General features: G+C 40.3%; 1 protein-coding gene across 1 annotated transcript in view; it reads right to left on the reverse strand.

Moving 5' to 3' along the window:
- unc79 (unc-79 homolog, NALCN channel complex subunit) overlaps positions 1-15,929 on the reverse strand; it is a gene marked incomplete at both ends in the record, with an annotated part of 38,399 nt that extends 22,470 nt beyond the window's left edge. Inside the window, 12 exon segments of the mRNA XM_079261586.1 lie at positions 148-377; positions 4,036-4,064; positions 6,924-6,964; positions 7,306-7,394; positions 8,637-8,701; positions 8,824-8,953; positions 9,621-9,676; positions 9,771-9,866; positions 10,042-10,212; positions 10,930-11,243; positions 14,393-14,513; positions 15,908-15,929. Of these exon segments, the coding sequence (XP_079117712.1) occupies positions 148-377; positions 4,036-4,064; positions 6,924-6,964; positions 7,306-7,394; positions 8,637-8,701; positions 8,824-8,953; positions 9,621-9,676; positions 9,771-9,866; positions 10,042-10,212; positions 10,930-11,243; positions 14,393-14,513; positions 15,908-15,929 (1,364 nt within the window).
- Between the last annotated feature and the right edge of the window lie 828 nt (positions 15,930-16,757).

Below are 16,757 nucleotides of genomic sequence, written 5' to 3' on the forward strand. Positions count from 1 at the left end.
CTGGCCCTTCAGGACGGGAGTTTGACAGATCTAGAGTGATTCATTCTTCCTCATGGAGTCATGGTAAAGCTTCACAACAAAGCACACAAACATCCTGTAACCGTGGCCGTGAATGCGTCACTGTATTAATGAACGCTGTTATGATACCTTATCACAGCTTCCACAGTGCAAACTAGCTCCTCTGCTCCACACTCTCGGGTGTTGATGGGAGGGGGCGATGTCTGGTACAGATGGGTCTCAGCCGCAGCCCCCACCTCGCTGCTGTGGTGGTTGACATGGCAACGCTTGCAGTAGCGGACAGGCCGGTTACCATGGCGCCCACAGCAGCCAGCTGAGAAGCAGGTGACCACGGCTCTCCTGACATGAGAGCTGCAGTTCTATGAAGCCAAGCAAACAGGGACAGGAGGTGGAGGAGGAGAGAAATGCAGTTTATTTCTGATCAAGGCCACAAAGTAAAGACAGTCACAGCAAATCAGCTGCCTGATAAACTCTAAAAATAACCATATTTCCAGGCTTCAAAAGTGACTCGCAACTCAGATGATGAACATCTCTCTCTCTCTCTCTCTCTCTGATATTAATTTGAGTGAAAATGCATATTTGTGCACATCTGCCGCAATAGAAACGGTTTTGTGTGTCTCTACGGTGTCTCAGGTTTCTAAAAATAAAAAGCATTGCACTCGAGAGTCATCCTAATCTGATCAGCCTCTAATCTTTTGCCATTAGTGGGATGCACTGCCTTCTATCAAATTAACATATCTGTCTCTGATGGTGAGCGCTTTCATTCACCCATTTGCCTTTTAACAAGAAAAGTGTTGCACCCTATTTTGGTATTGTGTATTTATAAATAGCTATGTTCTACTGAAACTCGGCTAGTAATTACAGAGCAGTTGAACATCTACACAGATGTTTAGCTTTTCCCTGTGGGACGAGGTCTGAACACAGAGGAAGGTTCTGGATTATAGACTGCTGGACAAACAAGGGTCGAGGCCAGCTGTTTTCATCAGTCTCTACTTAGTCTGACAGGAATACTTGAGATCACAAACACTCGGTTTACCCAGCGTTTCCATGGAAACCAGCAGGGAGTGCTTACGCCTGTGGCCATGCACACATCGACAGCAAGTAAACATCACGACCCAACAGCTTTGTTTGAAAGGAGTTGACCTGAACTGAGCTGCTCCTTCAGTGAACAGACTCATTTCAGGTTCATGAATAAATGATCTTAATATGGATCACAGATGATGGGAGAATATTAACGGAAATATTTCAGCAAAAACAAATATTAAATTAAAACCGCAAGCGGTGATATAGGCCCTCGCACCATGGCGCCGCTCGGCATAATGCAACCGCCTCCCCTGCCAACATCCTTCCCATGCCTCTCTCAATCTAAAGTACAGCCAGACTGCACTTCAGGCCATTTAGGCCTTATGAAGGGTCACTTCCTGTCACCAAGGGGCGGGGCTAACTAATAATCTAATTATTGACATGCACAAATGTGAAGGATATGACTGGCATCATCTGTAGCAAATTTGGTGCAGGTTGGTTGTTTTTTGTGGGAGTTATGTCAGTTTTCCTTTTCATTGCATCACATCTGCTTTGCTGCCCCGCCTCTCCTAAATGATATCCCCTATTAAAAGAAATAGCACAACTTTTAATCACACATGTCTCTTGAGCATCCTGACTCATTTGGGTTAAAGTTGGACAAAATTCTTAGGAGAAGTTCCTCAAAATGCATGGCAAAGAAAATGACAGAAATGACCCCAAAAATGGCACCCTTTTCAAAATGGCCAACTTCCTGTTGGATTTAGCCCATATGTCCAAGAGACTTTTTTGAAGGTACTGGGATGGTCTACAAGTTTCCCGAATCATATCCATGTCAGTCAATGTAGTGGGCGGGGCTGATTGATTGAAATATTGTAGGGGGCGCTTTGGAGCCATTTACTATCTTTTCCACTATATTGTAATTTTATTCTATTAAGGACATAACTGTCATGACTCATGGCAAGTATGGTGAAGATCAACAATTTCATGGCTTTGTTACAGGTACTTCCTGGTTCATGATATCAGACACTTGTTGTTGCCAAGGGGTGGGGCTAGTTCATAGTCATATTATTGCATTGTATATTTTGTTCATCATGGGACTGGCATCAAATGTGGCGATTCCTGTGCTGATATGTTGTTTTATGTGGGAGTTTTAGCAATAAGTCTTTGTTAATGAGACATCAAACTTTGAGGGCCCGCCCCTCCTAAACTAAATCTTCTATTAGAAGAAATAACACAACTTTAAATCACACATGCCTCCTGAGCATCCTGTGCAAGTTGGGTGTCAGTTGGACAATATCCCTAGGAGGAGTTGTTTAAAATGCATGGCAAAGAAATGACCCCAAAAATGGCACATTTTTCAAAATGGCCGACTTCCTGTTGAATTTAGCCCATATGTCCAAGAGACTTTTTTGAAGGTACTGGCAGGTTCTCCAACTGTGCTGAATTTTATTCATGTCGGTCCATGTAGTGGGCGGGGCTGATTGATTGAAATTTTGTAGGGGGCGCTATGGAGACATGCTCCATTTATTCCATTATGTTTCAATGGGGCTAAGTTCAGGGCCTTACTGTCATCAGTCATGGCAAGTTTGGTGAAGGTCCAAGGTTCCATGGCTTGGTCACAGGTACTTCCTGTTTCATGGCGTTGGACCGCCATTCGCCATGTCCCGTTTAGCGTAGCGACTTGAGGTTTTTATTGTGGCATCATGAAAGGGTTTGACATGTTTTGGAGGAGTCTCAAGTGTTTGGGACCATTTGCTTAGAAGCATGACCCTCAAACGTGGAAAAAACCACTTCCTGTTGTAAGTGGGCGGGGCTTAGGTCTACACCAGCAATGGTCACATTAATCTGTTCAGGACTGATCCCTTATTAATCCCTATAAGTTTTAGGGTGATCAGATCAAAATTGACAATTTTATAGTGATTTATGATGTCACGCCGCCGCATGGAACTTCGCCATGGCGTCACGGGCACGCCGTGCAGCGTAGAGCAACGTCCTTTACCAGATCTCTTCACCAACATGTTTTGTGATGCCTGAGTGAATTTGGGCCATGTGGTGTCCACCAAGCCAGAGTTATGGGTGTGTGAGCAAAAAACAACACTTTTGACCTCCAGGGGGCGTGGCTATTTCATAATCAAAATATTGGCATATAGAACTCTGTAGGAGGGGACTGCCATCATATCTAGCAAATTTGGTGCAGAAATGTTGCTTTATGTGGGAGTTATATCCGTTTAATTTTTCATGGCGAGACATCAAACTTTGAGGCCCCGCCCCTCGTAAACTAAGTCTCCTATTAGAAGAAATAACACAACATTTAATCACACATGCCTCCTGAACATCCTGAGCAATTTGTGGCTCAGTGGGATAAAAGCTGTAGGACGAGTTCGTTAAAATGCGAGGTGCTAAAACGCCAAAATATTGACTTTGACCTAAAATGGCCGCCTTCCTGTCGACATTTCACCATGACATTAAGAGGATTTTTTGTTCGCCTTAGCATGTAGATCATGTGTATGAATTTTCATAAAGATTAACGACATGCAGTGGCGGGGCACCTAAAATAGGTGGCGCTCTCATTCAGTTTCGCCCAAACATTCTGGAGCACCTCAAAATATCAAATTTTTCGTATTCCCTTGGGGGGGTACGCCAAATTTGGTGAGTTTTCGAGCACGTTCAGGCCTCCAAAAAAGCACGCGAAGTGTCCGAATAAAAATAATAAACACTGCAAATACAATAGGCCTTCGCACCGCCAAGGTGCTCGGGCCTAATGAGTACTATTTGATTTTCTATTATCACATAACTAAGCTGGAAATGCACACCTTATGAAGTGAAGTTACTATCTGATGACTATAAATGGTTGCAAAGGTTGTTAGGTCCCAAAGAATTACATTAAATATAATATAATGAGGCTTTTCCATAGATCATGATTAATATGAGCAATTAAGCACGCACACATGCAGTAATATCAGTGCCATTGATGTTCCAAAATTCACATCTTACCTTCTTTTGACAGATGGCAGATATCTCTGCTGCAGAAGAAATTTGAAAATAATTATGTACAATTTTTTAAAAACATTAAGCAAACACAAAATGAAACAGTTTTACATATTATGTAAAGAACTGCTAAAACAGTACCAGTGAGTTGAGTGGGAAATGGCACAATGTTGTAAAGACTTTAAAGGGTGATAATTGGGACAAACTAATCTGAAAATCGCATTTTAATAATAAGGCAGTGTAAGACCTATACTACCCGCTTATTACACAACTTATTGCACAAAACATCTTTTTGTATTTCTGTTGTAATGTTACAATACAAAGGAAGTACAGCTCTAAGCAAACATATCATCCTCCTTAAAATAATAAAGTTAGTTAACAGTAATGTACTTAAAGAAATGGCAAGTAAAATGGGTATTTTGCATCTACTGCCATGATTCATAAGTCATATTGAAAAACTAAGATCTCTGTTCATTGATCTTCAAATCCATAAAATAAAAAAGGGGGTTTGACACTAAACTTAGCACAATAAGTAAGTTTATGGTTGTTTTATTGTGTCTTTAATTTAATAAAACCAGTTTGTGTTGCATTACACTTGATTATTAAGCTTTATTAGTCATCTTTACAGCAGTGTATAACTTGTAAAGATTGTGCTTCTGTGGAACAAGCAATACAGGTAAATATGGACATTGCCAAAAACACTGTCCCAAAATCCTCTGGTACCCGGATTCGGGTGCTGCCAGGTGCTCAGTTCTGTACATGGTGGAGTGACCAACACAACCACAGCGACTGACCTTAAACAACTGCTATGGGAGGAATGGGATGCCGCAAAATTTGATGAGGTAGGTAACCGTCATGAAAAGTAGCTGCTAAGGTGTTGTGGCTGTGTTTAATTCTGCCTCACACCGCTGAGGACCCCGAGTGCAAATACCAACAAAAGGCACCACATGGTTAGCTGTGTTATTCATCCTACAGACAAACGGTACTTACACGTTATTAAAAAAAAAAGCTTAAAAATTAAAAATTACTTTTTACAACATGCGCTGGTATTACTGACGGAAAGAACTAATTGACAAACATTTTTAGGGAAGGTCCCTGAAAATAAACTACAGGTAATGTCATGGTTTGATGTAGCTTTGTTGCTTTTGTATGAGGCTCACATCAATATACTTCATTGTGCTTTCACAATATGAGGTTGTCTGTCTGATGGCCAAGCTGAAATGGAAGAGGACTTTTCAGACGGTTCATTAGCTTCAGCACACCACAAAGGAATGAAATCACCAAGAAACTGACTGGAGTCATACTGTAAAGCTGCGAAGGCAATCAGTACTGACATTACATGGAAGAAAACCTTCATTTTCCACTGATGGACATGATCAAAATGTCAACAAGACTATGAATACATTTTTGAAAATAGATGATTTCCATGTAGTTGTGTGTGATTCATCTATTTGTAGTCACTCTTTGGAAAAGGATCAAGTTTTCTTGTCCAAATAAGGTAAAATAGGAAAAACATCTCCATTGAATGTACACTGTTGAACGACTTCAGCAGAAACACCAGACTTTTACAGTAATTAATGTAAAGGACCCTAGGACCATATTGTAGAATAACATTCATCCATTCATTCATTCATTCATTCATTCATTCATTCATTCATTCTTTGTTCGTTTGTTCATATTTCTAAACCGCTTGGTCCAATTAAGGATTATTGGAAAGCCGGAGCCTATTCCAGCACTCATCAGGCGAGAGGCAGCGTACTCCCTGGATGGTCCATCACAGGGCCAACACAGAGGAAAAAACAACCATTCATGCACACGTTCATTCCCTAGGGAGAATTTAGAGTTTTAAGATAACAGATGTTAAATATAATCTTTCATGATCTACCGTCAGGCTTATGTTAAAGGTATACTTAATTACAATCCACAATAACTTTATTCATGAAGCCATTAGATTAAAAACATGACTGAATGCTTTTAGTTGATAACAAGAAAGCTAATTAAGGATATCATATTGGAAAAACTATAAGCTTCAAGTTGACTCTCCAAAAGTACACTGCAATTACCATAATGACAAAAAAAATCCCTGTATCAATTAAAGCTTAAAACGATCCTAGTTTTTAATGTCAAATTTCTTTAAGAACATGTTTGCAGTTTAAATGTAAATATATTTATGACGGGCAGGATGGAAATTGTTTGCCAGGAAAAACAATTTACAGTGTGCTGATGAATACAGTTATCTGCTGTTGTTTGCAATTAATCTCATTTGTTCATTTATTCTTTAGTTTATTTATCAGGGACAATGTGAAGAGATGGCTTCGCGGTGGCATAGTGGTTAGCAAGAAGGTTGCTGGTTCAATCCTCGGCTAGGGGGAGGCATGAACAGTGGCCAATCAGGAGTTTGCATGTTCTCCCCGTGTATGCGTGGATTCTCTCCGGGTACTCCGGCTTCCTCCCACCGTCCAAAGACATGCATGTTAGGTTAATTGGTTATTCTAAATTGCCCATAGGAGTGAGTGTGAGCCTAAGTGGTCATTTGTCTCTGTGTTGGCCCTGCAATGGACTGGCAAGCTGTCTGGGATGTTCCCCACCTTTCGCTCAAATACTGCCTCCCCGCGACCACTGATGTTTTACAGATAGAGCAAATATCATTAAACTGATCTCTGGTTCGGCTTTTCAAGTAAAAAGAAAGGAAGGTTGGAAGAAGAGAAGATGCACATTTGACAGTAACACAGTAATGTGCAGCTTAATGCCACCATTCATATACAGCAGTTTTTAACTTTTTAAATTACTGTATGTTGTAATAAATATTTCTGTTTAGTGAGCCTGTCTCTGTGTAAAAGAAAAAGAAAACAAACAGAGTTCAACTCAAACATCCTTTGATTTGGCATGCTCACCTTGCGGTAGGAGGACATCAACCAGCCATTCAGCATGATCTCTAGAAAGGTCAAAGAAACATTTAAACAAAGGATGATTTTAATGGGAAATGCTCTGCAGAACTGTGTGCCCAAGCATCACTTACTATCAAAGAAAATTACAAAACTGCAAAGCCACACAGGTATATTGGTCTACATTGTGGAGAGAAGAGAAACAAGTGGATGCACATTTTTGTGATGATGATCTCATTAGCGTCACAAGGGAATTATGTAACCACAGCGATGTATTTCCCCAGGCATAAGGACTGGAATAATGAGACAGTCAGTGGGTGAAGTGTGTTTGGAGGGATTGTGCATTTGAAGAACTAAGAGGTGGAGAAAAAAAGGTGAAACAGATGCATACCCGGCTATCCTCTGGCTGCATTCCTCACATATGTATAGAGGAGGGGGCTTATCTCCCAGGGCAACAGAGAGAGTAGGGTCAATGCACATCTGCAAAAGTAGTATAGGTATGTTGAGAATATGGATTTGGCATTTCAAAGATAAATGTAGCAATGATTGAAAAGCTGAGGCTTTGTAAGGCAGAAAGTAAGCATTTCTGTATTTTCACAAAATGAGTAAAATAGTTTGAGTAATATTAAACAATCAAACAAATATTTTGACATATTTATTAAAAAAAAAAAAAAAAAAAAAAAAAAAAAAGAAAAAGCTGAAGAGGACAGCCAAGGCCTGATGTTTGTATGATTATTTATTCTCTTGTGCTGTTTTTTGGTCTTTGTATCTATTCTTTTCTTTTCTATGTTGTTTTGAAACAGAGCATTTTGCTGTGGGACTTCACTTCCCATGATGCTCGGCAGGACTGATTACCTGCACAGGTGTTGTTTCTAAACTGAACATTGTGTTTAACCAAACACTGCGATTGCATCAAGCCATCCCGATGAAAATTTCATGCTGCATAGACTAAAGTATAAAAAAAAATTATTTTTAAAAAATGAAACATTATGATCATGTAGTTAAACAATTATAGCATAAAAAATATAGGAATTGTAAAACTACAACACAATAAATATCAAAGCCAAGCAATGTTATTGCATTTTCCATCTGTCCTCACAGAGTGCTCTCTTTGGGTTTGTATATTGTGGAAACCATGAGACACCTTTACATATCTCCTCAACCTTTAAGGAAAATGGCAGCATGCCTCCATTTTGCTCCAACCTGCTCCGTGCTAAATACTCATGGCCTCAATATTCATATGGTGCACTGTAATTTACTGTGCTCAGCTGATGCCACCCCATCCTCAAGGGTTTCAAGGGGTCACCACTTCCAATTAAGGCCCCCTCCCTCTTTACCGCCTTCCTGCTCCTGGTAATTGAAATCTAGCCCCCGTCCGTGCTCCCTGTTCCAACTCTATTTGTCAGTTTTGAGCACAGTTGAGTAAAGGCAGGCGGAGATGATAAAGCACAGAAGCGGCAGCAGACTGGTGCAAAGCAGCATAACAGCTGATATCCCTACTCCATGACTGATTTATTTACAGAAGGAATCACAAAAGCAAGCATAGCGACACGCAGGGTTAAACTCGGCTAGGCAATCTGGCTTGTACCACAGCCATTTACGATAAACTTCTCAAGGGAAGAAGCATTTGAATACACAAGATATAACTAATCTATCCTGTTATGGCATCAAAGCTTTAAAATGTGGACCTGCTTGATATTATTTTTTCATTTCTCTAGTCACCTTGACAGCAGGTTTATTGATGGCATTGTGGCACTCGATATGTTGACAGTGGATAGGATTCCAGGCTGAACAAAGGAAAAGAGGAGATTAGAATTCATGGAGGAAAGGGAATACAGAAAAATGGACTGGAGATTACACCACTGATCAATTCAAGACCAGCTCATGAAGGAGGTTGAGCGTGTCTTACCAGTGTACTGCAGCCCTCTATATTCACTGATGGCTCCTGGAGGCTTTAGGTTGGGCCAGTAATGAAAGAGCATTTGCACAGCTGGAGGTTTTACTTGAGATGGGCCATATGATATGACGTAAAGCAGATCCTGCAGGACATGAGGGGTAGTAATATTTTGAAACATGTATGCACAAGTTTAAATTTTTATTAAAAAAATAATAATACATAAGTAGGCCACATGTAGCTTTTACAGTGGGAAAATGTAACATAAATAAAGGATGGATGTTTATTTCAGACAATCAGTTTCCAAAAATCTGGAAAAAAAGAAAATTAATCAAATATACAATGGATTTAAACATTTTAATCTTTTTTTAACTGAACATAATACACAGTGTTGAGCAACTTGGAGTTTTCTGTTCAATACATACAAACATATCCTGTCTGCTGATTTAGAATTTGACAGCAGCCACATCTTTCATGAAAGTTTAAACAGGGTTATGCTGTGGCGACCCACCTCTTTTTCACTATGTAAATAAGTTAATTAAACCACAGACAGTTTATTTTTTAAATTTAGTCCATCAAAATTAACTTGGAAGGTTGAGACAGAAAATCTCAGCATTGTTTATACTATTTGGTTCTTCTTTTTTTTTTTTTACATTCTATAGCTTTAACTTGTATTTGTGGATACATAAATAAACTGTGGTCACTGTCTTTTGTTTTCAGAAGTGTCCCTGAACCCCTGCAATAGTTTTCACCATCTGTCTATTTTCAAAATAGTTTTGGGTGAGAGTCTTAAGCTGTGTAAGGGAGTATACCTTCCATACTTCCTGTTTGTGCTTCATTAGACACTCCAACAACTGACAATGATAAACTAGAAAGAGGAAGAGACCAGATTAAGCAGACAGCCATGATAAAAGTGTTTTATCTGAACACATGCTTTGTTAGCAGCCAATAAGACAGCTTACCTGGATTTGAGGTGTACTGCATGGCAATCATTAGCATTGATGAGGCAGACAAATTGACATAGGCTGGGACTCCTTCCTCCTTTCGAGTAGAGCCCACTGCACACAGGCAGAGAAAAAAAAGCTGACAACTAATGTTCACACATAAATCTGCTATGCCGGAAACATATGTTTTCATTTTTTTTCAGGACTTATTTAACAAATATTCTGCCATAAAGATTCATTGTAACAGCAAAAGCTGACTAAATTGCTTGCTCTAAGATAAGATACTCACATATAGCCATGGGAAGAAAAGAGGTGCTCAGGTACTCAATGATGTCTTTATGGAGGAAAGGGGGGAATGTGGCTAAAGTGGAGATCATAGTATAGGGCAAAGTGCTGAGAATATCATCACTTAGAAAGGGCAGGAGGCAAGCTGTTGTGTAAAATATGGACTGTCCAAGATCTGATGAGAAAGGGAAAGGGCAAAAACAGACAAAGAGAGATACATGGACACACATTCAATTGGCAGTTCATACAGTATTTATGTACTGTATGTAGCTACAGATGTCAACGTTACATGAAGTTTCGGTCATCAAACAATATAACAGATTTTACAAAAGGACACTAAGAACATGGGTCCCTACTTAGGGCAGAAAGCTTTCTTTATAAGCTACTAAAGTCAAGTTTAAATTCAGGTAAAGCAAAGAAATCTTGTCAAGATGATGGATTTTCATGCTTTTGAGCTTATTTTTAACAATGATCAAATATTTATGACATATAAAAGCACTGACTGTGATGCAGCTTTGGGCCATTGCAAAACAGAGTGAATATATTTAAAGTCATTCTCAGATGATATTTACCATATTTAAAAAACATTACATTTGCCTTTATCTGCACATGACAACTTAGATAAAACATTTCTTCCACTTTGCATAACAGACATGCAGTAAAGTATGATACACAAAAGAGAAGGCCTATCTATGTCTGGTGTATCCAATGGCTTATGATAGTTGACAGGATCCAGCGTGCTCCCAATCACCCCCATGCATCCCTCAAGATCCTCAGCAGGACTTCTCTCCTCCAGTTACAAAAGAGGCCAAAAAAGCAGCAGTGGCTTCATGCAGGCCAGGCGGCTCGGAGATGATGATGACAAACAGTGGTGCACTGGGCCTTGACTCACCATGCTGACCGTGCTGCAGCAGGGGCACCAGGTCAAGCAGGGTCACGAGGGTCACATAGAGGCCCTGATAGTCCAGAGAGGGGTACTCTGAGAGCTGAGCGTCCCGACTCTGCTGCCCCTGCCCCCCGCGGTCTGACGGGGCATCGCGCAGAACGCTGTAAAGGAGGGAGCGAGTAACTGTAGGGTTGATGGAACTGACTTGTGGTCTTAGAGATGGGGTGAGTGGGAATGGCACAGGAAAAAGACACATGGTCATGGGCACGGCCAAATTGGAAGCTTCCTGGTTCTCCTTCCTGCCTGTGCGGGACAGAATGCTGCTCCGGGGGTGGGAGGGGAGGGGAGGGAGGGTAGGAGAGGGGAACAAGGGAAAAAAAGAGACAACAAAGACACAAAAAAACAGCACATTACATTGAAATGGCACTACAGAGACAGCGTAAATAGAAAAAAACAAACCCAGATAAACCCCACATAGGATGCAGTGTCTCACTAATTGAGTCTATCACTGAAGGCATGGGTAAATTTTCCCTGCTTTTTTTCTGTTTCCGAGTGACTTGAATTCAATTTATCTTCTTTTTTTTAAAATCTTGCTTTGTACTTGGAAAACAAAAAGAAAAACATGAGCACAAACTGTAATGATCACTGCATCTCATGCGTATCTGGTGACAAGGAGCAAAAATATAAAAAATGGCATGTTTTCAGTGGCAACCCCATACTTCTCCAAAAAGGGACAGTGCAAATGACTGTCCCTCGATGGCTGCCATCTTCCAATCAGCAAAGTCAGTGGCTTTCATGCAAAAAGACCAATGAACCGTGGAATAGAAATTTAAAATGAAAATTTCCTTGTCTTTAGTGGGGCTGTCAAGGATGGGAGTGACACCAAATTGATTCGGGATAATACAGAGGTGACACTTTTGAAACATGCTTGAGCCAGTAATAAACATGTGTGTGAGGTTAGATCAAGTGCTCCTAGATCACAGCACATGTTTATTGCACCAGAGAAATAATGTCCGTATGCATACATTATGATACTGTATCAGTATCATCAGGAGAAATAATGAGATCCAACAGGCATATGGATTCAGGTTTCTAAAATAAATGTAACAACTATTCTACAGTAGAGAAGAAACTATAATGACAAAGGAATAGGTTGTACTGGGGGGGAGATGACTGGTAGCATTATGTTTGTGAGCTAATGCAGGATGGACAATTGTGTTTGCTGTCCCCTGAGGAAGGTGGTGGACATATTGGACTTTAAGGGGAGGAAAAACAAAAGCAAAAAACTAGTTGGGTTGAATGTGGAGCATCTAGGGTGGAGGAGGGAGGAGAGGAGTGGGCAGAGAGCATTGCTCTTTTTACTGCACATTGTTAGTTAAATAAGCTGTTCTATCAAGCTAATTAATTGGGATTTATCATGAGAGCCCAGTTTTTATATGCACATGTTTAGTTTTGTTTTTTGTTTTTTTGTTTTTTTTTTTCATTTTTGTGGAAGGGGATAGGTCACTCAAAAGGTAAAGTTACAGTATTTAGTGCTCAGTGGTAGGTGGGAAAGGGGATTTCATTGCCATTTCTTTTATCATGTTACATTTATAATGTTTAGCAGCAGAAAGTACCATTACAGCATGTGACTGATCCCCTCAAAGTTATACTCCGTAAGATTTTGGTCAATGTAAAGTCATATTGAAAAAAAACTCCAACAGGACTAATACAAAATAACAGCCTATCTCAGAGTATGACTTTTTCACTGCCCATTTATCATAGAGAAAACATCAATAATTTGAACAATGAACATAGAAATAGACATAAACAGACACACTCACACACATACAAAGATAGACATATGTGCATACATACATACAATCACACAACACGAAAAATTACATGTACGACAAATAAAACATGTAGAAATGCACTGATACAGACACATGACAAACATTTACTGTCAAACCCTGTACTGCTGACTGTGTGCATCAGTTAAATGTAAAAACAAAGCAGAGACCTCTAACCTAATGTCTAAACTGCATTATTTCTTACAGGTGAAACAGCTTGACAAGTAGTCAGTGATGGTAACCAGTGCAAAGACCTCCATCTGATACTGTCATGCCTCTTTTTTTACAGAGGCAGATGCAGTCATGAGTACATAGAAACTCTTCCTTCGTCTTTAGTTCTTCGTCTGACCTCATCTGGACCTAAGATGACTGGATAAATCTATAACCACCTCCACTGGCCAGTTCAGCTTTTCTTTACTGAAAAACAGCTCATACCGCCTCCACTTAACAAGGCTTACTGCTTGCTACATCATCTATCTTTCCTCTTTTTTTTGCCTTTTCATCACCCCTAACTTTAGAAGGCACAGGTGTGTGAATAATCTCAGCTGAAGAACCAGGTTCTTCTAATGATGAGCGGACTGATTTGCTCTTCCTAGCTGGGGCCAAAGAAGCTGTGCGTCAGGAAACATCAAGACTCTGGTAACAGTGGCATCACACTGAGCGATTCTTTTTCTCACTCTGAATAAACTGTCCCTCGGAGACAAAATCATCACTTGAGCTAACACAGAATCTCACAGTTGCAGCCCTTGTCACGCTCAATCTGTGCCATGAGAGGCCATGTTTTAAACAGCACAGTGGCTGCTGGTGCTGGACAGGCCTTCAGCAATGCATAACCAGTAGAGGAGTAATCCCTCTGGGGCTAAAGAATAAAGTGTAGAATTGAGGCCAGCTGCCAATCTCTTCCATATTGCTCCCAAAGCTGATAATAACGATTAAATTGGGGCAAACAAATTCAGCCTCCGGATTTTTTTTTTTTTTTTTTTTTGCTAAAATTAGCTAATAAGAATGACAATTCTGCTATATTATATCACACTAAGAGGTAATAGGTTTAAATTAACCAGAAAAAAAGATTAATACAAAAAGAAACTCCAACTGCAGGGAGAAAAAGGGGGAGAAAGGACAAACTGTTAAATAAGACGTGTCTAAGATGGCTGCCTACTTGACCTGTGCTGGAGGAGGAAATAACATGCTGTTCCTTCCTCAGGCTTTCACAGCACCCAAGAGAGCAGACTGACCCTGCAACTGCAAAGCCGAAGGAGCTGCCCTCCGCCGGCCCCACTGGGAAGGACACAGCAGAATGCCCAAGGGAAGCATTTATCTTGCAAGCGACCACTGAATCAATAAACATCACTGAGCTGCCTGTCTCTGCCGCTGCTCTGAAGCAACACCATAACTCCAACTTTCTATCTTTCAAAGCAGAACAGATAAACTAGGAGGCAAGTTTTTCTCTTCCCTAACTTCCCTTTTTTGACATCTTTAGCTCAAATAAGCCATTTAATGGTGTCACTGTCATCCTTTTCAGAAAGTGTGTCAGAGCAACCTGCTGTAATTAATTTCTTCTGATCATGAAGGAAACTATATGTAAAAAATTCTACAGTCTGGTACTTCACCTTATGGCTCCAGAGCAGGGTACTTACCTGAGCAGGGTTTGGGAAAAGTATTTCAGTGTGTTTGCAATGTCTGTTCCAGAGGGCACGGGGTAAATATTGTGTTGCACACGGTTGTGATACTCTTGCAAGTATCGTATCTTAGAGGCAACTAGACAAAATAAAGAGCAGAGTAACAAGCGAATCAACACCTAGGAAAAGTAATTGCTTTATCTCAGCAAATACATATAATTTCAAAAGCACATATTTAATTGTGCTGTGTATTTTTCTTGTCACCTGGATTACACTAATGTCGCTGAGAAAACTTAAATGTTTAAATTTAAGAGGTAATATCCAATGAGTATGTTTTCCCATGGCTTTCTGACCTTCGCCAGGTGACCTTTATGGTGTAGCAGAGAGGTCGCAAGAGGCCCCAGAGGAGGCACTAACCTATTGCTTACAGAAACAAACTACTGAACAAAAGGTTGCCAGTTCAACTCCCAAAACTAGCTGAGAAAATATGGTCAGCATGAACTTGAGAGGGGTCTTCCTCTTTCCCCTTTAAAAAAAAAAAAAGACACTGAGGGATAGCAACAAGCCCAGCTGGCTGCTCCACGCTGAGCTACTCCCTGTGGTGTCAGATGTTATTGTGATGTTTTGAGAGGTTAATTAAAAGTTAAAACAAGTTGAAATGGGGGATTGTTGACCCATTTTCTGTTACTTTGGGCAGTGGTGTTTAGCTTTGTCCCTGACCTGTAAATGGCAAATTTCCCTAAATAAAAACAACAGCTGCAAGTGGTCAAAATCATATTGCATATGTGCTTTCCCCCCCCCCATATACTGTTAAGTAACAAAATGATGACAGTCTTGAGGCCAAAATGGGAGGTGATTCATGTTTATGTGATGATAGGTTTAATAATCATGATTGATGTCAGTCTGATTAGTTCCCTTTATAGTGACTGTTAAAATTACACCCAACTTTTAAACAATTGGGACATCATGCTTTAACACACATCTTTTATGTCAGTAAGAACCCAAAGTGAGCAGGTATTAAGCATTATGGAGGAGATTGCGACTGCTTTCCACCTGTTCAAAAGCAATCAGATGAATGGTGGGGGATTAATAACAGATTTCAACGCAGTGTGATCAAATCACACGATTGGTCAACGTAATGTCCCCATACTGTTTTGTAAAGAATCAATCAAGTCGACCTTGAAACCAGCGTCACACCTCGATCTTTGCGCGCACCTCACCAAAAACACGTCAATCAAAACAATTAACAGAAATTTCCATTAAAAAAAACAAACAAACAACAAGCACTTTGCGCTGCAGCCGTTTTCGTGCAGATAAATGGGGGGTGTACAGGGGCTATGTGTGCGCACTGAAACCTCCAGCCATTCTCTGCAGTGAGAGGACGTGTTGCAACCTGCCTTGGTAACGGCGGTTTCATCACCAAGGACAGCTCCCCTTATTCGCTTTCATGGTCCAAATAGAAAAATCTCATTTCCAGTTTCCATACACCCCCCCACAACAAAAGAGGGAAAACACACACGCCACTGTACTTACACTGCTCTGCCTTCGTGGACATTTCGCTGGCACTTCGGGAAACATAAAACCCAGACTGTCAATTGTTTTAGTGGTTTTCCCTCCCGGCGCTGTTTCCCTCAGTCGCGGAAAAGTGAATATAGCGATCCCCCTTGCAGCCAGCACAGGCTCGGTTTGATTGTACCACTCTGCGCGATGGATTTTACGCAGTGGATGCGGACGATTTCGTGATTTTTTTAATGGAAATGATTCGTTGAAACATTTTGTGAAGCTGTCTTTAATTTGCGACATTTTGTTCTGTTCACGCAGGGAAGTGTGGTGGCATACAGTATATCTGACACAGTATACCTTTCCAAATGGACTGGTCCGTCTCTGACAAATTGTCATTCAAGAATTCCAGCAACCCTGTCAGAGCGCTCTGGGCTCATTACAGCAGGGGAAAACTGTGTGTTTGTATAAATGTGTCTACATCTCAGTGTATTTGACTCAATGATCCTGTGCATATATCTGTGTATGTCTTGATTTAAGGAGGTAAAACAGGCAACAGATGGTTGTCATGTGTCATAACTGTGGTCATGACTGTCTAAATTGGGTGAAATGTTTTTCTTTTTAACGTTTAAGGAAAATATATTGGTAAAATGAATGTTCATGATTGTAATAGTTCCTAGTCAGAAACAAAAAGGGAATCAAAACTGATCTGTAATAAAATCTAATGTTCAACATCATCATACAACAAGCCCTTTAGTTTTCTTAAACTATTAATAAACACATTTGTTGCACTGTTTGTAATTTTCCTTGTTTTTATTATGTTTTACTTAGTTTGATAGTAATTGTTTGTTTGGTTTTCCATCCATTATCCGCCGCTTATCCG

Source organism: Telmatherina bonti (assembly GCF_933228915.1).
Source record: "Telmatherina bonti genome assembly, chromosome: 22".
Taxonomy (NCBI): Eukaryota; Metazoa; Chordata; class Actinopteri; order Atheriniformes; family Telmatherinidae; genus Telmatherina; species Telmatherina bonti.